This window comes from Mustela nivalis (assembly GCF_964662115.1).
Source record: "Mustela nivalis genome assembly, chromosome: 13".
Classification (NCBI taxonomy): domain Eukaryota; kingdom Metazoa; phylum Chordata; class Mammalia; order Carnivora; family Mustelidae; genus Mustela; species Mustela nivalis.
Genome location: NC_139032.1, coordinates 85430198 through 85451944, shown reverse-complemented (window position 1 = coordinate 85451944; position 21747 = coordinate 85430198). Strand labels below are relative to the sequence as shown.

The window sequence follows — 21747 nt, the reverse complement described above, 5'->3', positions numbered from 1 at the left end:
GGGAAGGCCAGAGACTCGGCTTATCCCACTAAGGCACATTAGCCAGGTAAGGCGGCAGAGGCCTCTTACTCAAACTAATTTGAAGGAGACTCAAGGGCAGAAAGCTTTTGATCGGAGCGTACTCTGCTCCAGAATTTTGGCATCATCTGCTAAAGAAAGTCCTGAATGGTTAGTGTTTGCTACCATTCCTTCTCTGACCCTCAGCAGCTACTTTAGAATCCTGCTGCTACTACCTACGTCCCTCTGATGGGTACCCTGTCCCCAGCCCCCTTAATCACTAGGGACACTCTGTGTGTCCCAAATGTGAGTAAAGCTGAAGCTCCAGGTGGGTGAACCGTCCGTGTCCAGAGGCACCACGTCCCCAGGCATCCCGTGCCTCTCCCCTCCGGGTCGCATCAACCCGAGCCCAGGCAGCAGGACCAATGCTAAGGGCCCAAGGGACTTGGAGAAGTTTTCTCTGCCCTGTGCATGTTCCCAGCCTGGGGTTCTGACCTGGCCTCTCCTGGGCTGTTGGGTCCCAGGCTCTTTGAGGAAACCCCAGCCCAGAGGTGACCTAGAGGGGCCCCGTGGATTAGGAGCCTGGAAGGTTGATGAATAAGGGCTGCTAGGTCCATGGAGTCTGGCAACTTGCCACTCAACTGTGCCCTTGATGCCACGGTCAGGGCCAGCCCCGGCCTGGGCCATGAGTGGGTGTGTCCCCACTTGAGGTGGCTACAGTACCTGCGAGATCTTCCTTGGAAGAGACCAGTCTCGGAGAGCTGCTTCCAGGTTCAATTCGGAGTGACAGTCTGGAAACAAAGATATTCATGCAATCAGAGGGGCTCCGGTGTATCAGAGGGGACTGATCACATGTGTGTCTGGAGTCAGGAGACAGAACTGCTGCTAAGAGCTAGAGCCTCGGAGCCCAGGAGCGCTTTGGGGTCTGTTCTAGATCTCAAGACAAGCCCGGGGACTCGGTACATTTATTGTCCCCACCTACCAGATGAGGAAACAGTAGCAAGGTTAAATAGCTCCCCAAATTCACAGGCTAGCAAGTAGCAGGGCACATAATCCAACCCAGGACTGTCTGACCTGAAATCAGGGTTTACAATCATTACAGTGCCCCCACCTCAGATGCCACAGAGAGACAAGACCATGGACTCGTTAGGAGGACTGGCACCTCAGTATTAATAATAATAATAATAATAATGTTATTATTATTATTATTTTAAGCACTGATTAAGAACCTCTGGATGAAAATGGTGGAGTGAAGTCAGATGGCAGACTCCTCTTCTCCCAACAAATTATAAAGCCTTAGGAGTAGAACTTACCAGCTGCAACTCAATAAGAAAAGGGGCTGAACTGAAGCCATGAACTTCAGAAACTTGCAGCCAAGGAGAGAAAAAGAGGATTGTGGAGTCTGACCAAGAGGTGTGACAGCAGGGCTCCAGTATCCTGCCCTCTGCAGTGTCTTGGTACGTCTGAGCAGGCGTCCCTACCTCTCCCTCTTCAGACTGGCACCAGATGTTGGCAAGAAATGTATGAAAGGAACAGACAACATGGTGGATACTCTGGCAGAAATGAAGGTTCCACTGAGGGGGTGATTTGAAACCCAAAGGTGCCCCTTTCTGGAATGGGATACAGCCTCCAACGAGGTCGGGGAGACCCTGATACAGGCCTTTTAATAGAGCCCCCATATCTAAAACACACCGCCTGCTCCCTGCCTCCTTGGAGCCTGAGCCCTGCGTTCCCCCAGGCTAGAGAAGAAGGGAGAGACAAAGCACCCTAACCTCACAGCATGGCAGGAGGAAAAGCCAGCCCACCTCACACATATGGAAGCAGGGTCAGATGTCACCTCCCTGCAACGGAGCCATGGAATATCCAGACGGAGCTTCTCAAATGGGAGCAAGACAAAAAGAAATGGTACGGCAACCTAGCAAACATCCTCTCACACAAAGACGGAAAGAGAAAGGAATCGAGCAGTGCCTAGGTTACTCAGCCCAGGAGGCAGCCCCAAGGGACACAAGGAAATCTCCCCAAGTGTGAACCCCCATGGGTTGAAAAAGCAAGACCTGAAAAATGAGATGATGACACAAAGGAGTAAGATGGAAAGGGAGACTGGGGTTCTAGGGGACCAATCAAGGATCAGATGAGTATCTAAGTAAAGACAGATGGTCCCAGTGTCTGTGAGGAAAAGACAGAGACTACAGCCACTAGGAAGAAGCTAGGGGACATGGGAGGTATACCGGCCCCAACATATGGCTGTCTAGAATCTGTGAAAGAGGAAAGCCAAGAAATGGTACAGAGGAAGTCAAAGATCACCCAAAGAATCCCTCCAAAATGAAGAAAGGGCATGCCAGGTTCCAGGGAAATCTGGTACAGAACACTCCACTCTGAACCATTCCTCTTGTTGTGCCTTTGAACTTCAAGGCATCCTTTACCCACCAGGCAGATAAAGCAAGTCATGGACAAGAGGAAAGATCAGACTGGCTCAGACTTCCTTACACCAGCAGCCAGTGTCGGAAGGCGACGGGAGCCGGGCCTCCAAGTGCAAGTGCTGGGGGAGAGGCACAGAGGCGTGCGGGTCTGTGAGGCGAGGCCCCGTCACATGTGGATGTTTTCACGAGGGACATCAGAGCATGCAGGACTTGTGAAAACCTGCCTCACGGGGAAATCCAGCTAAGTAAGGGAGTCGTTAAACTAAAGACTCCAGGAATGGAAAAGCTGTGGAGGAACACAGGTGGTAAGAATTGAATCTGTTTAAAAACACTAAACCAGTAGGAATTATGGTTCCCGAACATAATGTGTATGTTATGACTTGGACTGTGCAGTAATAATAACACGACTAACAGAAGACTGGAAGATGGTGAAGGGGAGGTGAACGAGAGGGAGACGGCTGACGTTCTCACCTTTCACAACCGGCCAACGGACCCTGCGCACAGTGAGGACCCGGTTAAACAGGACTCACCCGCTCAGACCTCTTCATGTTTTTCCCGACCGCTCTTAGTAATCTTAGAAGACTCCTTTAGGAAATTATATCTCTTGTGCTGAAGAAATATTTATTTGAGGAGCAGCTAATTCTTTATATTTTATTTCCTTTTCTTTTTCTGGTTAAATTAAAATACTTTCAATTAAAAATAGCAAGTGTTGCATGATCCAATTTTAATTAGTTCTATCATTCCATCCGACCATCTGTCCATCCTTCTCTGTGTCTCTATGCACTTCCTATGCATTAAAAATGTCCCAAATTATGTTCACTTAATGCTAAAGGTCATGCTTTCTAAGTGGTAGGAATTTGGGTAATTTTTCTTGACTAAGATAAAATGGACAAAGAGTAGAGAAAAAGCAGCACTGTTTGGGCCCCACGTGGCACAGGGGCTCCCAAGCAGATGTGGGCAGGTGTCAGAAATGCTCCATCATCAGGTGATAATGAAGCCACCTCGTCCTTCTGGGTGGGGAACAAGGCTCAGGACATGAGTTGGGCCACAGAGCATGGGTTCCTCAAGCAGAATCACAAGCCCTGCATGTCCTGTGTGGCTCAGAGCTGGGGCCTCCCTGGGGAGGGACCCCGTCCATGGTCCGGCCCCTGCCAGGGGAGAGTGTGGGCTTCTTCCCTTGGTTTGCCCACTTGGACCGCAACAAAGGGCCTTTGTGAAATCCAGGCTGACTGGTTAGCAGTAAGCACAGGGGGTGTTCAATGCCCTTCAGGATGGAAGGAGTAATTATTACGATCTACAGCTTGTCCAAGGATTATCTCATGGTCAGAAGTATTTATAGACTATTTTTCTCCTTAAAGGATATTAGTGTTAATGAAAAACTGCTGTCTCTTTAATTGTACTACAGGCACATGAATGGAAAATATGATCCCAGAACCTAAGAGGGAATAATTTCACACTCTGGGGTACTCTTTTCAGGAACAGCAAATGCTTTGTAAGTAAAATGAGCTTAATTTGTGGCAAACATAATTTCAGTGGTAATCTCTGGCCTTTGTCTGTTGTTGTTATTGTTATGCAATAGATCACAATTTCATATGATACTCTGCTCTAACTAAATATTATACAATAACAACTAAAGACATTATGTCTATGCTTCCAGAGACAGCTAATTATTAGAACCACCCAGGGAACTTTGAAAAATGCCCAGGCTCCACCATGAAGATATAGATAGTTATAAAGCTTCGCAGGTGACTCTGATTCACCGCGAGGGCAGAGAACTACGACTGCAGACATGGCCAAATGTAGAGCACATCAGGAGTGACTGGGGGTGTCACTAGTGGCCACAGTTCCCTACAATTTTCAGTGTTTTGACGAAGACCAAGTAATCAAACTGATCAAATTTTCGATACAAAGCTGGAAGAGATAAAAAATATATATAATTGGATAATGGGCCTCAAAGGAACACGGCCCCCAGAAGCAGCCAGTAAGACGAGATTTGAAAGAATACACATAAAGTTGACATTTAGGGGGAAATGATCAGTTACAAGATGGCTGAGAGCTGCCTCGATGCAGGTCATACGAAAAGTACTGAGACTCTTAGCTGGCCTCAAGCTCAAAATGAGCCAAGAGGATGTCCGAGCAATGTGACAGACAGAGTTGATCTGAAAAATCTTCCTTTTCCCTCTAAACACATGGAAATACTGGGTAAATTCCCGGCTGCCACAAATGAAGAACCAGCTGAGAGCCAGAGGACAAAGGGCCCACAGGGGTCTTCGTGGGAACGGAGTCAACTCCAAAGGGCTGCGTGGGATGCCGATGAGGCCCCAGCCAGGGCCGGATGGCGACAGTCCTGCAGAACGCCGGGGACACAGGGAGCTGCCTCGCCCCCGAAACAGGCTCCCGGAGAGCTGTCAGCCTGCAGCGTGGCTAGAGAGCTGCCCTTCCTTCCTCTCAGCGCTATGAGCAGCAGTGGAGGGGGAGTCACTTGTGAGGACCCGGGCACAAAGCCTGCGTCACCCGCAGCCGTGGAGTCTACGTTCGTGCTACCCATGCAACGTGGGAAAGCCAGGCCGAGAAGCAGACAGAGCAATTTCCTCAGATCTACGGGGCCTGGGCGGCCGGGGCCGCAGTGCTCGTGCGTGCTGGGTCACCTGCCCTGCAGGGAGCCGCTCACGGGTCCCAAGGGGCCACGCAAGGTCGGCCACTCACTTGTAGTTGTCGTCTTCCACAAACTTCTGGAGCTCCTCGATGTAGCGCACGGACTTCAGGTACTTCTGCACGTGGGGCAGGGTGGTGAGGTGATCTGCAGGACATGACAGAACCCACGGCGTCAGTCTCTCCCCAGCCCGCAGGGCAAGTATAGGAATCGCTGGTGCACGCTGCCCCCTCCCCGCCCCTATATACCCCGAAGTCACCACTGGTCCTTGTCTGGGAGACAAAGGCCTCTAGCACAGACCAGAGCCGGGTGTCTGTCCCCTAACACAGGTATGCCCTGGGGCAGCTGGGAAGCCTCCCAACCCCCTGTATGACAAGAACACGAGATGAACCGACAAACCCCAACAGCCCAGGGCAGAGGTCCGACCCCGGTCCCAGCACAGCTTGCGAGTCTGGCCCACGGGCTGGAGCGGCTCCCTCCTGGGGCCTAGACGCCTGGGCACCTGTTCTGTGCCAAGCTAGGTACCAGGTGGTTTCCAGAAGGCATCTGCTTTAACTGTCACATCTGCCTCATTTGGGGGAAATACTGTGCCCGTTGCACAGAGAAAGAAACTATGGCAACCGCGGCAACTGGCAAAGATCAGATCATCGAGATGTGGCCGAGCCAGGTTTCGACCCTGTCACCGGACACCTCTGCCATGTCGCAATCCCCTTTTTTCCCAGGTGCCCTCCGCAGTCCATCACGGTCACCGCACTCCAAGGGGTTCGAACATCCTCCAGGGCCCTCTCTACCATTCCTCCAGGGGTGGACAGAACAGGTTGAGGGAAGAGGTGGAGGCTGTGAAGGAGGAGAAAGGGGGTGGGGAGGGCCCCCACTCTTGGGGACGGGTGTCCAGCTGCTGTGACGAGCCCCTGATGGCTCTGCAAGGTTTGGAACAGGTCGTTCTGCTTCTCTAGAGCCTCAGTGCTCTTGTGTTGGGGCTGATGACACCTGCTTCACGAAGTTGATGACGTCTGAGAAGGTGCAGGTCAATGAGGGTGACAGTCGTACAAGGAGTCCCTGAGCTCTAGTGTAATGTGGGAATGTGCTGAGGGCTCTGCACGCCTTATGTCCCCGCTCTGCCGATGAGAAAACCTCGCACTTAGAGAGAAGGGAGTGACTTTTCAGGAGGCAAAGCTGAGATTTGGGCCCGAGTCTGTGACCCCAAAGCTGTGTGTGTAACCGGCCTTCAGGCCGGCGGGGCAGCCGGTGCTGATGCACTTGCGAACGGAGAGAGCCTGCGCAGGGGAGGACTGTACGGGAAGTCTGGACCCCTCGCTGCTCCTCCAGCCAGGACAGCTGATCTGGAAGTGCCTGTGGAGGGGTTTGGACGGGAGCTTTTCTTTAGCAAGCCCGCCCCGCAGAACCCCACCCTGGCTTCCCTGTGGCCTTCCAAAAGGAGGCTGTTAGTTTTCTCCTGCCCTGTGTACTGTAGGTGTGGTTGGTTTCCTTCCTGTCCCCCTTGGCTGCTTCCAAACTTTTATCCCTCCACCCGCTTATGAAAACCCTGCCCCGCTAAGGCACAATCCTGCAGCTCTACCGCCCAACATCCCTCTTCAGAGCTGACTCCTCCCGACTGGCACCCTGGTCATTCTTGCCCCTTCCTGGGGGACCTGGACACCTGACTCACACCCCACAGTCCACCGTCATCCTGGGTGTAATCCACATCCGCATGGACGGCCCATCTAGCGTAGCGTTCTGGCTTCTCTGTTCCTCTACTTCATCTCTGACAACTGGTCACACTTTGGATCTGGTCATGTGTAGCAGAGCGTGGCCACTTTGTACCAAGTCGTTTCCCTTTTTCTGCTAGGCCCACAGCTGGATTATATTTCCTAGCCCTGCCCCGCCCCAGCAGAACTGATGAGCACCATGTACAAATCTGGTCCATAAACCCTACTCTTGTGTGATTCTTTCTCCTGCATCTGCCAGTCGGATGCAGAGTCCACTGAGGACCCAGAGGCCACGGGACATGGTGGAACCACAACACAGAGGGACCCAGGTCTCTGAATCCTCTCGGAGGAGAGATGCCCAGAGGCTACCCACAAAGCTCTTCATGGATGAATGACCTGGGAGCCAGAAAGACCTGGGCCCCACCACTACCCAGATGATCTCAGACAAGCAAATGAACTATTTTGAGCCTCAGTCTCTTTGTCTGTAACAGAGAGATGGGAACAACTAGTTTTTACAGTCTTTGAGGATTAAGCCTGTGGGAAAAAGGTCCAGCACATGTTAGATGCTCAAGATACTAAGATGAAGAGCTTTGTAGAGCTTTCTAGAGCTTTCTCACTGATCAGGTGCTGAATCCTAATTTCAGTGATGTAAGATTTTACAATTCCAGCAAGCAGGGTACTAACCGTAGCTGCAGGAAACTTGTAAATCAGCGATTATTCGGAGAATATTGTTCATCTGATTGGATCTTTGTTCGTTTTCCATGATGCTGCCTGAGGCAGGATATGCAGAATCAATGTAGATTAAATCCAGAAGATAGATCCCTGAAATTAAAGAAGGTATTTAGTAATGGTGGGCATTCATCCTGAATCAGAACAAGATAGCACAAAACAGCACTACTGTACTAGAAGGTATAAAGTGTGACTTATGCAAAACTGAGATACTATTCTGACTTCACTTCCAATCCCGTCTACTAATTTCTCATGTAGACCACTCCACTGCAATCAGGCATCTGTGTGACAACCAAAATGCATGCTGACAAGACTTTAGCATTTCTAGTTCATACACTCTCCAGCTACAAGGGTTTTTACCTGTAATCCAACTGGAAAATAACAGGACATGAAAGGGACAGATACTTGTATTTTTCACCAACAGATGGCATTGGATAGATCTATGATGTCATATTCAGGACAATGCCCCTTTGGACTGAATTCACTTTTCTACTTATTCACTTAACTATGTGTCTATTTTTCTATCTACACACACACACACACACACACACACACACACACACCCCAAAATAATAAATTAACTAAGAGACAAAAGAAATTTTAAAAAAGCAACAGTCCTTGGTACAAAGAATTAAGGCTAGATAGAGAATTTTCTTGAGGGTGCTTAGAAAAGAAAGTAATGCATGATAGGAAAACATGGTTACGACCTGCCAGTGGTGAGCCTCAGCACAGCCTCCTGGCATCAGCCCAACTGGGATTCAGCCAGCAATGGAAGAGGAGGACTGCGTGTGCAGCATGATCCACACCCCCGGCTCTCCACGGGTGTGCGTGGACGATGGATGGGATGCTGTCCCAGTAGCCCTCCATGAGGACTGCCACTATGTCTACGATACTGGTGAGCTGAGCAGGAGGAACAATATTAAGCAGAACTCAAGGCAGAAAACACTGCACAAGGCAGAGAGGACTGATACTAATGAAAAGCACAGCTGATTAAGAGGATCAAATTTCTACGTGCAAAGCAACACTGCATCAAAATACACAAAGCAAAAAACTGCCGGAAATGAAGTGAGTTCAATGAAACCACAATCATAGAAGGAGCCTTTGGCATGTCTCTTCCCAGAATGTGTGTGTGCGCCCTCGCACGTACTTCTGCATGCTCACATGTATGCAGCTGTGTGCATGCGTGTCTACCTACAAAAAAATACACGCATATAAAGATATATGTACATACCTGTGCATATATGAATACTGAGTAATGAAACTAACAAGCCTGGTGTTATATAAATGAAAATATCTCTTTTCAAATATCCATAGAATACTTACAAAAATTGGTTATATATTAGACCATAAAGAAATGCTCAGTAAGCTCCAAAAAGTAAATGCTGTATTACCCACATTCTTTGACCTTACTATATTACACCTAGGATTTGGCAATAAATATAGAAAGAATTCTAACTGATTAGAAAACACACATACACAACCAGAGAAAGACAATTATCACATCATCTCCCTGATATGGGGAATTTGAGAGGCAAAATGGGGGTTTGGAGGGTAGGGAAGGAAAAAATGAAACAAGATGGGATCGGGAGGGAGATCAACCATAAGAGACTCTTAATCTCACAAAACAAACTGAGGGTTGCTGGGAGGAGAGGGGGTAGGGACGGGGTGGTTGGGTTATGGACACTGGGCAGAGTATGTGCTATGGTGAGTGCTGTGAAGTGTATAAGCCTGACGATTCACAAAGCCTGGTGATTTGTACCCCTGGTACAAATAATACATTATATGTTAATTTAAGAATTAAAAAAAAAAAAAAGAAAAAAAAACAAAACACACATGCACTCACAAGCATCTCTTAGGTCAAAGAAAAAGCAAAAAATGTAAAACAAAAAACTATTTGAAGATAACATCGGTGAGAACACTATGTATCAAAATGTATGAGATTTGACCAAAGTGGTACTCAGAGGAAAATTGATAGCCTTAAAAGTTTATTAAACTACTAAGAATTATGACAAATACTGTTAAGCAGGTATTTGACATAAAAGTTGTGGGATTTTTTGCATGGATGAACTATCACTGCACTGACTCATACATGCATTATCTTATTAATCCTTACAACAACTCATTTTATACAGGAGGAAGAGGAAATGCAGAGGGGATGCATAACATGTTCCAGCCACACAGCTGGTAAATGATGGAGGTGGGAGTCGAACTCAAGCCTGCCTCCCCGGAGCACAAACTTCCTGCCATCACAGGGGACCGCTGGTGCTGGATACCATGAGTCATTCGTCTGCTTTAAAAATAACTACACATTGTTACGGGAAACCATTAAATCACAGAAACATATGCTAGCACTTCTAATTGGAGCCATTTCTACTTCCTTTCTTTCTAGTGGCACCATGTTTCCAAACTTTTAATAATTAGAAATAATTTCCCTTGTGGAAGCTCCAAGTTTGGTGGGTTGAAATCCACAGATGGATTCTCTCCTTGGATCTTGTTTTTCCTCTCCCTTCTTAAAAATGTAATTCAGTTACCTCTCCAAGGATTTAGCAGAGGCAACCCTGAAAATCCCATTACTGCTTCAACCACAACAAAAAGGAGTCTCTGGGGCTGAGCATGAGGTGACCGGGATAGGGGACACGTGGCACCTCTGTTCCAGCTGCAAACTCCATGCAGACTGGAAACCAGCCGACTGAGCAGCAGAACGAAGGCTCGGCCAAAAGCAGAGATGTGGGGAGCAGAATAAGGGAAGGGGGCTGGAGAATGGGGGCTACTGGAAGCTCCACAAGCTGGGAACTTCCCTCTTTACCCACGTGACCCTGCCATCAACCCCTGAGTGTGGAGGAGAAAACGAAAGCTCAGAGATTAAGAAACCTATCTAGGCCTCACAGTGGGTGCGTGGGAGTGGAGCCCAGGTCTGGCTCCAGCGCCTGTGTTCCGACCCACTCACTGGCCCCCAGAAACACATGGGGAGTTGGCTTTTCTCAAATAACACCCTCAGCCTGGAAGGCTTGCTCTGTGCTGCCCCGGGAGGACTGAAGCTGGCCCCTTTGCTCCTTCTCGGGTCCCTGGTTATGCAACGGGAGGCCAGGAGAGGCTCTTCTTCGAAGGGGTGGCACACCATTTCCAGCCCCCCCGTGCCCTCTTGCACGCCAGGGAGCACAGGGAGCTCACTACTGCAGCAGAACTAATTCCACTGTCAGAATGTTCTGACCCTCCACAAAATACGCAGACTCCAACACCTATCTACTCCCCAGGGCCTAAGAGTACATTGTGACACACTGAGCATGGGGGGGGGGGGCTCACCCAAAAGGCCTGTTCCCAGCAATCTGGGCCTTGGTAATGCCTGGACAGAAACTCCATCTAAACATCCCTTCAGCCCCACAACAAAAACCGCCCCAAAGAGAGCAAATCTTTTATAGTTAATACTGTGCAAATCCAGGGAAGTCTTTTCAGCACTGTTATTAGCCCATAACTGGAAATATTTAAAAGCCTAAACTGTAATGAAATCATAAGCAGAGTCACCTCCCACTCGTCCCGTGCCAGCGCTGCTCTCAAGCCCCATGTACAGCTAGCGCTCACCACAAGGGCAACACGATACTTCTTTGTATCATTCATGTATTTAACGTCTCATTCCCTCATCAGACTGAAGACTCATCAGAGCAGGAAGTGGGTCGTGCTCCAGAGCTCAGTCCCGGCAGCTGGAAGAGAGCACGCAGGAGCTGCCTGGTAAACATTAGCTGAATGAAGGATGCATGGAAAAGGCAGATTTTATGTGAGCCGCACAACTTCTTGTAAGTACTTCACAAGTGCATTACTACCCTCGTTTTGTAGCTGAAGACCGAGACACTGAGAGTCAAGTGATGATAACAGTAGAATAAAGAACTAATATTTCCATAAAGGTATACAGAATTTAGTATTTATTTTATTTTTTTAATCATTTTTTTAACGTGAAGTGTAGCGGACACACAACGTCACATTAGTTGCGGGTGTACAACACAGCGACTCCCAGGTTTCTACGTCCTGCCCTGCTCACCGCAAGTGTAGCCGCCGTCGTCACCACATGACGCTGGCACAGCGTCATTGACTATAGCCCTCGTGCTGGGCCTTTTATTCCCGTGACTTACTCATTCCATAACCGGGTGCTTGTATCTCCCACCCTCTTCCCCCTAAAATTTAATTTGTAGTAAAATTAATTTAGTATTTAAGTAAATAATAACAACAAAACCAAGTACTTACTATGTACCAGGTCCTAAACTAAGAGCTCTGCCCAGATTACGGGATAACAGTAATAACAGTAACACAGCTGCCAGTGAGGTTTTACCTCTATTTTTACAGAAGAAACTGAAGCCAAGAGAGTTGCTTCAACCTGTCTGAGGCCACGCGGTGGGAGAAGTGGCTGAGGCAGGATTCGAACACAGGTCCGTCCCGCTGTGTTGTCAGGCCTTCGTCTACCCTAGTCAGATCTTCCGGTGCCTGGCAGCCAGTGCGGCAAGAAGGGGGCACCGCTGGACCCGGAGGTGCCCAGGCTGTGGCTCTCCCTGCGGGATCAGCACTCCCCGCGAAGGCTCACCACCACACCGTGGCCGCCCCTCCCGGCCCCATCTTCCATCTCCTCCCCTCTGCCTCCCCGGCACTCGGCGTGGCCTGTCCATCCCCGGTCCCGGCGTCACGGGGCCCACTCAGGCCTGAAGGTCCTGCCAGCTCTGACACGTGACAGGCAGCGGCGGCGCCGGTGGGAGAGTGTGGGGCTTGGAGCTGGGAGACTTGGACCTCTGGCCTGGCAACTCAACAGCGGGGTGGCCTCAGGCAAGTCCTTTTCACCTCCCAGGGCCCCAGTTTCTTGACTGGGACTGGGGGTAATGAAGGAGGTCCTGAGCAGTCTCCTGGCCTGGGGCCTTGGATCCCTGAGGTGCCCAAGAAGTGGAGCCTGAAACTGCCTCCACGGCCAGGCCCCACTCGGAAGAACGTCGGGCCGCCCATGGAGGGATGTACCCGTCTGGGTTCGCCATAACCGTGGATGGTGCCCAGATGCCGACCACCTCAGCAGGCCAGTGCTGGGAGAGTCTGTCTGGACGGGGACAGCACAGCTGGGATGCCTCAGCTCCTGTCCTACTAATACAGTTCCTGCAGCAGACGAGGCTGTGTTAATGGCCTCGTTAAGATGGACAGTAATTGGACCAGCCACCGGCCCTGGCTGCCACAGGGCTGAGCCGCGCCAGAGTCCAGGGCTAGGCTGAGAGGTGCAGATGCGTGGCGGGAAACAGCTGTACGGTTATCAGCCATGCTCTGTGGCAAGAAAGGTCGGCCTTGCCCGTACCACCACACCCTCACGGCGACTGGCACTGAAGGTACTCACCTTCCCAGATGAGGAAATGAAAGCTCAGAAAGGAAAAGTGACTTGTCTAAGATCGTACAGCTTGCAAGCAGGGGCATCAGGATTTAAATTCAGGCCCGTCTAACTCCAAAAACTGGGGGCAGAGAGCCATGCTCAGGGCTGGGGACTGGGAGTCCTTGGCCAGCACAGGGATGAGGGTCCCAGCCGCTCACGCTGTGGCCTGCCCCCATTCCCAGAAGAGGCGTCTGGCAGCTGCTATCTGCCCCCGTGGCTTGCCCACCTGCAGACTGGACCTCCTCTGAGATGGACAGCTCCCCAGAACATATTTCTGCTCTGCCCCCTCCTCTGCACCCCACACAGGGCTTGGTGACGCCCTGTGGCTGGGACACAAGGGCCAACCAGACTGCCACGGAGGGGCAGACAGCCCCGGGGCCCGGTGCGGCCAGCCCTCAGCTGGCTCTCGGCTCTGGATGCCCTCAGGGGCATATGGCCAAACCTTCTTCCTGCCGGTGAATGTGGGCCCCCCACCAGGGGTGTCCACAAGGCGCCCCAGCCCCCAGGAGGGAGCGCCAGGCTGACGAAGGAGGTGCTCTCCTGAACAGACACCTTCTCTTAAACTGAGGGACACCCATGGTCCGTGGTGTGGAGCCCGCCCGAAGCTGGGCGCCCTCCACCTCCCGGAGCCAGAGCCGTGGCCAGCACCCGGGCTCCACCGCAGCCCAGAAACTCACTGCTCTCTTGTTCCTCCCATCACCGCCCGCCTCACTTCCATCCCGAGGCTGGTTTTGGTTTTTCTCACACAGCTATCTATTTAATAAGGAAAATTCTGCTGTGTTGAGAGGAAAAAACCCTTCACAGCATAAAAATATGCCACAGTTCCATCTGACACTTTCCTTTTTCTCTCTCCCTTGCCTTTAAAACTTGAGATGAAAGCTTTTTTTCCATGTTCTCCTGCTCTGCCTTGAAACAATCACTTTCAAACTTCAGAAATGAGGAGTGCTGGCATCCAGAACTATACTTGTATGGTTTGATCACATAAACTGTCTTGATAAATTCCAAATGAAACAACAAAGCAGCAGCTCATTAGGGTTTTGTTGGTTTTTTTTTTTTTAAAGAGAGCACAAAGCACTTTCACGTCCTGCAGGAGGAGACGTCAGCAGCAGCTCAGGGTCCCCAGAGGCGGGAGACTGTGACTCTTACTTAGTGCCCGCTGATTCGTATCAATCACACAAAGCGCAGCCTTCGTAGCAAACCCTCCCTTAAAGAAGAGTCCTTATGTGAGATGCACTAGAAGCTCCCGGACGCTGAGAGCACGGTCTCCCAGGTCTGCAGAAACGGGGCAGACCCAGGCAGTCACATGGCAGGTGGTCAGAGACCTTGTTTCTTAGAGGAGCACATGGCCTCATTTATTTCTTGGTGCTGAGGCTAATGAATCACAGGGGCACATGGGCAGGGCTCTGCAGCCTGCACAGAATCCCAGGGTCTGGGGGAGCCAATTCTCCTCCCGGCTCCCTGAGGTGAAATGAGGACACAATCCCAATCCTCCCCCACCATGGGGATTACCTGGTCATCCACACAGATGCAGTGGGGTAACCTACTGTTTGCTCAAGCTCTCTAGGGAGCCATGGGACCGGAAAGCAAATGCCAGTGTTCTGATGAGCAGTTAAGAAGGGGTGTGAGGAGAAGGTATTAATCTGGTTAATATTATTATTGTTTTGTACTGGACACGGTGCAAAGTAAATCACACGTACTATCTCATGGAATCCTTCAACAATTCTACTGGCAGTGGAGAAGAAACTGGCATTTGTGGCTGCCTAATATCTATCCCAATTCTTTTGGAAACAGCCCTGACTTCTCCTTTGGGGGAAACTGTACCTCCCATACTCATAATCCATGTGGTTCTGGTAAGTTTGGAGCAATTCCATTCCTTCCTCTGCCCCGGGAGGTAAAAACAAATTTTAAAAATGAATCATTGGGTAAGAAAAAAAAAAATCCTACAAATAATTCAGAGATGAAAGAAGAGATGGAAGCTAAAATCACAAACTGTCTACACACAGGATACAACGCTACAAAATTCTATTCAGAGAAAAATCCAGAGCTACAAATGCTTATATGAATAATGAAGAAAGTTTTAAAAAAAGAAATGAACTTAGTGTTTATTACAGAGAACTAGGAAAAGAACAAAACAAAGCAAAAGGAAGTGGGAGAAGACAATTAAAAATACAAAAGCAAAAATAATGATTTAGAAAAGTAAGGCCTGTAGGGTGATAAACAAAGCTCAAAGTCGGTTCTCTGAAAAAGTCGAAGTTGACAATCCTTTGGTATGTATGATGGACAAAAGACAAAAGACAGAAAGAAAACACAGATGTATAATGTTAGGGATGAGAAAGAGAGAGAATATCATTCCAAATATAGAGGAGATGTTAAAATAGGAATATGTGTCATTTTTATTGCAACATATTTGAAAATCTAGATGAAATGGGTGCTTCCCAGGAAAATCTACCTTCCCAAAACTGTTTTGGGGAGAGGCAAACACTTTCAACTACCAATAAAGAAAAAATATTAATAATATTGAAAAAATACCCTAATTAAATATATTAAATATCCAAATACTTTGTGGAGCCCACCTATAAAACCTTAAAAGAACAACTGATGTTATTTAAACTGTTCCAGAGCATAGAGAAAACCGGAAATATGTGGAGTTCTTATACCAGAGCCTGACAGGAATGGCATTAAAGAGACCAGGGGCACCTGGGTGGCACAGTCGGTTAAGCATCTGACTTTTGGTTTCAGCTCAGGTTATGAGCTCAGGCTCATGAAATCAAGCCTGGAGTTGGGCCCCATGCTGGGTGTGAAGTCTGCTTGAGATTCTCTCTTCCTCTCTTTCTGGCCCTCCCCCCACATACTCTACCTAAGTAAATAAACCTTTAAAAAGATTTTAAAAAAGAGAGACCATGGGACGCCTGGGTGGCTCAGTTGGTTAAGCAGCTGCCTTTGGCTCAGGTCATGATCCCAGGGTCCTGGGATCAAGTCCCACATCGGGTTCCTTGCTCCACAGGAAGCCTGCTTCTCCCTCTGCCACTCTGTCTGCCTGTGCTCACTCTCTCTCTCTCTCTGACAAATAAATAAATAAAATCCTAAAAAAAAGAGAGAGAGACCAATCTCATTAATAAAGATCCACAGATTCTGAACAAAGCACTAGAAAATAAATAAAATAAATAAAAAATAAAATAAAAATATTTTTATAAAATATTTTATAAAATAAAAAAATATTAGCAATTAGTAGTATATTAAAGAATAATACAGCAAATAGGTTTATTACAAGAGTGCAATGATACTTAACAGAGGATCTGGAGAGATGCTAAAAAGCCATTGATAACTTTAATATCCATCCCTGGTAAAGCACTGAGCTAGGAACAGACTTCCTTAATGTGATAAAGAATGCATGTTAGAAAAATTAAAATAATGTTCTTATATGAAAATATTAAATATTAAATAATGTTCTTAATATGAAATGCTGTTAATAGGAATGAGTTGTCCTGCTATCATTTACCACTATTCTGGATATAAGAGCCAATGAGGTAAGACAAAGACAAAGAAATGTGTTATAAGTACATATTTTTTTAAAGATTTTATTTATTCATTTGAGAGAGAGAGGGACAGAGAGAGCACATGTGAGTTTAGGGGAGGAGCAGAAGGACATGAATTAAAATAAATACGCACATTTCTCAGGCTTATTAATCCTTTGAAAAATCTACTTCACTTAAATAAAAGCACAATTCATACCAATATGAACTTTGTCTCTATCACGCTCTGTATTGTACTTGTCACAATAAGAATGTAACACTTTGGTAACTAGGATTAAAAACTAATGAAATAAAATCTCTTAAGGATACGAAAGATGCAAATATTGAGGACATATATAATATTCTTAGATGGGAAGAATCAATATCATGAGAATGTCGATTATTGCCTAATTAATACATTAACTTCACGTGATCCCAGAATTGATTCCGAAGTTTACCTGAAGGAGTAAATACATGAAAATAGAACATTTTTGAAAAGAAGAATGAAGCTTGTTATAAAACGTGCTATGAACCTACAGTCACCGCGCGGTGTAGCACCGTTCCAGAATCAGACAAACCGAAGGTAGGGAGTAGGGAGACCAGCAATGGATGCACACAGACACAGAAAGCTAGGGAAGGATAAAGGTACAGTTTAAATCAATAGCACCTGTCAATAAATGGTATTGGGACAAATGATTATCTATTTAAGAAAATAGAAAGCTGGATGTTCATTCCTTAACAGAGAATAAATTCCAGGTGATTTAGAGATCAAGATATAAATAGGAAGAAGAGTAGAATAAAATACAAGAGAATCTTCTTATAACCTTGGGGCATATGAGGACTCAAGTGTGACCCAAAACCCGGGCCACGACAGGAAAGCCTGCTCTTCTGGACTCCACCTGAACAGAAACACTGATGCACGATCAGATAAAGTGCCATGCTGGAAGGTGAAAGACAAATGTGCGATGGGAAAGATACTTGCATTTATAAGACAATCACTAGTTCTGATCCACAAAGACCTCCTACAATAAAGGCAAATAATATTACAGAAGATGGTCAATAAAGGTACCAAAGACGCTGAGGTTCGGTACTGATCAAGGAAGCAACAAATTAAAATGAGATTTTCTTTTTCTGGTTATTTATACCAGCAAATGTCAAAAAGGTCGATGATACTTTGTGCTGACAAGAGTGCATGGAAATAGTCACTTGTACAAGGCTGACTGTGGTATAAAGTGATAGAAACTTCTAGAGGAATCTGGTAGCACCTATCAAACATTTCAAAGATGTGTTTTCCAGGATCCAGCAGCTCTCTGCTGAGCAGAGAGCCCGATGCGGGACTCCATCCCAGGACCCTGAGATCATGACCTGAGCCGAAGGCAGCAGCTTAACCCACTGAGCCACCCAGGCGCCCCATAATGTGTTTTTAAGTGAAAAAAATCAGGTATGATTTTGTAGACTGCACTGATTCACACATGCAGGTACAAGGAAACAGGGGTAGGGACAGGGAGAGAGAATTATTGCTCCGGCTATTAGTGGTAGCCATCTTTAAGGATGGAATTGTAGGGTTGTTTCCTGCTTTATGTTTTACATTTTTAAGACTTTAGCTATAAATATATTTTATATTTTGTAAATATATACATTTTATAAATATATAAATATATTTTATATATAAATATATTTTATATTTTTAAGACTAGCTATAAATACGTACTGCTTTTGGAAATATGAAAGAGCAAGGTCTATCTTCTTTCTGTTCTTCCTTTCAATCATCAGAAAAGCAAACACTTTGGGGGCAGGGAGGAGGGAGGTAATATCTTACACAATGATTTTCTGAGCATTTTTAGCTACTGGGGAAGACTTGGTCTTTAGGTTTTGTTTTTTGTTTTTTTTTAAATATTTTATTTATTTGTCAGAGAGAGCGAGCGAGAGCGAGCACAGGCAGACAGAGTGGAAGGCAGAGTCAGACGGAGAAGCAGGCTCCCTGCGGAGCAAGGAGCCTGATATGGGACTGGATCCCAGGACGCTGGGATCATGACCTGAGCCGAAGGCAGCTGCTTAACCAACTGAGCCACCCAGGCGTCCCTTTAGGTTTTGATTTAAAGGCCTCTGACCTTTACAGGCTGCCTCTCACCTTGTCTCTGGGCCACTGTTAACCCTCCATCATCTCCCGACTCCTCTCTCTGCTTTTGGTCTCCACCTCCAATCTATCCTGCACCTGATGATCTTTCTAAAACCTAATCAGACCATGCCCTTCCCCAACTTTAAAATTACCCAGAGACTTTCCATCCCTGGGGGGAAGTCAAGTGTTTGTGGCCTTGTGGGTTCTGCGCACCCCTGCACCTCTGGTCTCTTTTCCCATCCCCTCCTCATGTGATGCTCCAGCTGCGTGGGCCTCTGTGGTTCCCCGGACAAGCTCTCTGCTCAAGCCTCTGAGCTTGGCAGAGCCAAGTTGTCCCCTTGCCCACGCGGCCTTCTCCTCCGGCGGTTAGGGGACTCTTCTGGAGCACGCTGCCCTTCCTCCCGTTACAGCATTTATCACACACTCCTTGTCTTATCCAGCTCTGCAAGCTCAAGGGGCCAGCACTGAGCCCAGCACAGAGTAGGGGCTCAGAAGATGTCTGGGGGACAACTGGACCGGATATTGGGTCTTTAAGTGAAACTACTTGACACTCTGGTCTGGCACTGAAATTCCACTGCTCAGTAGAGGTGGCCTTGGCCACCGGGCACCCCACTCCATAGCCACCCCAAGAGGGTCGGCCCTGTGTTCCAGTATCTCCAGGCTAAATAGCCGCATTTCTCTGAGTGTTACAATGGGCTTCCAGAGCAGCTGATGTCACCAAAAGGAAACGCAAGATGATTCCCCCAGTGAAAGCCTCCGAAACCTGCCTCATATTGGGTAGAATCGAGGCTGCCCACGTGCCAAGGAAAACACTCCCGAGCTTGTCTTTCCAGCCCTGGCTCAGAGATTCGCTACTGTGCACAGAAAGGCTTCCTGGACATCCGAGGCCACCAGGATCCCAGCCAGAGAGTGAGCTCACAGACTTACAGACGATGGCTGCCTCATCCCCCGAAGTATTTTCCATTTCCTCTAATGTGCTCAGGGATCTGTGACCACACTTCACCTAGTCTTTAAGTGTAACAAAAAATAACTGAGGCAAAGGTAAAACTGTCAGATTTAGTCTTTACTCAATGGAAACTGTGTAACAAAACACAATATTCTAAACCTCAGTTAGCAATCTCTGCATTCTCTGGAAAACAAGCAACAGATTTGCAGAGGGTCAGCTAGATCCAAACTGGTTTTCACTTTTGCAAAGCAAATTCTTTTCTGATTTTGCTGAAACCAGATACTGAGACTCCTTGGCCTCTTTGGAAGAAGGAAGACATCTGACTACTAATTTATCTGTGGTTTTCAAGCCCAGCTGTTTTGATCACTCTCTTTCTTGACAAAGATGAGAGGCTGTGGGTCTGCATAGGGCTGTCCTAGAAAACCCATTTTCAGGGAGCAGGGCTTCTGCTCCACGGTGGGGCCCATCGCTCTGCATTCTGCCCTTTTCCATGTCACACTGCGTATCTGAGGCTCCCAGCTCAGTCATATTCCTCCGGCCTGGGGACAGCCTGGATTTCTCCAGCCCTAGGCAGGGTCTGAGTCTGCAGTCTGGGCTACTCCCACCAAACCCAAGCTGGGGATGTCACCAGGGCACGAGACCGGCCCCACCAGCAGAGAGCACTGGTAGTACTCATGCCCCTGACTGGTCTGAGATGGTGTGCTCCTGCTGGGATGGGAGGGTAAGGCTGAGGTCCTGCGGCAGACTGGAAGGCCCACCCACACTCATTCTCCTTGTGCTGCCTTCTCCTGCCCACCAGATGCCATTCTCTCAGGAAATGATTCAAGAAACCTGATCCCCTTGACTCTGGGCTCCCTGTCACCTCCTTGAGACTCTGACTTCTACTCCGGTTGCTTCTACCCACCTCACTCAGTCCCGGCCCCTCCTCTTCTCCACAGCTCACTGCCATTCCTACAGGCTTTGGGCCAATGTCCCATTAGAACAGTCTTGGCCAAGCCATCAGAGGATCTTTTGCAGGGAAAAGAGAGACCAAGCAGCAGGGAGGCTGAAGCAGGAGGGGGCAGGAGGGAAGGTGGTGGGTGGCTCTGGGGACAGGAGGCTCCACGGGCACAGGGTGCTATATGCTTAGGGATAAGCCCACGCAGTGAGGTCCACCTCTTTGTGAAAGGGCATTAGTGTTCCAAATATTCGCTCAGTGCCTCCCCCATTCCAGACACAGGTGAATAGGGGAGAGCCACACAGGTGTGGTCCCCAACCCCATGAAGTATACAGGCCAGCAGAGGCATTCAACAGAGGCATTCATTACACAAATAATTAAGGGTGGGAATAGCTAAAAAAAAAAAAAAACCAAAAAACAAACAGACAAAAAACCTCTAGGATAGGCTTACTTTGGGGAATTAGCCTCAGATGTCAATGAGAGGCCCGGAAGGAACCAGTGGCATAAGAGAGAGAAATGGGTTGATTATGTCTTTAATACTCAAGGAGTTCATTCTGTTTTCCCTGGCCTTAGCCGTCCTCCTCAACTCCAGAGATACTAAGTAAACTGTCTGAGGTCACTCAGCACATACGTGGCAAAAGTGGGATCCGGGCCCAGGTCAGTGGGCTCTAGCACCCACACCCTTACCTACACATCATTGCAGCTCAATGCATACACTAGACAAATGTATTAAAAATTCAAAACATCGGGCGCCTGGGTGGCTCAGTGGGTTAAGCTGCTGCCTTCGGCTCAGGTCATGATCTCAGGGTCCTGGGATGGAGTCCCGCATCGGGCTCTGCTCAGCAGGGAGTCTGCTTCCTCCTCTCTCTCTCTCTGCCTGCCTCTCTGCCTACTTGTGATCTCTCTCTGTCAAATAAATAAATAAAATCTTAAAAAAAAAATTCAAAACATCTGGGGTGTTTGGGTGACATGGGTAAGTGTCTGACTCTTGGTTTCAGCTCAGGTCATGATCTCAGGGTCGTGAGATCGAGCCCCACATCAGGTTCCAGGCTCAGCTCAGAGTCAGCTTGAGAGTCTCTCCCTCTCCCCTGCCCCTCCCCCCAGCCCATGAGCGCACTCTCTCCCTCTCAAATAAATAGAATCTTAAAAAGAAACAACTCAGACATCAGCGTCCAAATCCTGACACTGCCTCTAATTTATCCAGTGAGATCCTGGGTGGGTTCTTCGGCTTCCTTCTTCATCTGGGAAATGGAGACGGTATCTGTAACCTGCTCACAGGGCTATGGTAAAGTCTACAGGAGTTCACACACTTGAAAGGGGCCAGCACAGTAGCTCA

At 48.1% G+C, this 21747-nt stretch overlaps 1 protein-coding gene across 23 annotated transcripts in view; it reads right to left on the bottom strand.

The window, feature by feature from the left end:
* RALGPS1 (Ral GEF with PH domain and SH3 binding motif 1) overlaps positions 1 to 21747 on the bottom strand; it is a 273716-nt gene that overhangs the window by 45137 nt on the left and 206832 nt on the right. For all 23 annotated transcript variants that reach the window (XM_082695647.1, XM_082695649.1, XM_082695667.1 and 20 more), the window contains 3 exons: positions 7464 to 7601; positions 5124 to 5217; positions 721 to 788 (listed from right to left, as the gene is read on the bottom strand). In XM_082695647.1, coding sequence (XP_082551773.1) covers positions 721 to 788; positions 5124 to 5217; positions 7464 to 7601 — 300 coding nt within the window. The remainder of the gene's footprint in view (positions 1 to 720; positions 789 to 5123; positions 5218 to 7463; positions 7602 to 21747) is intronic.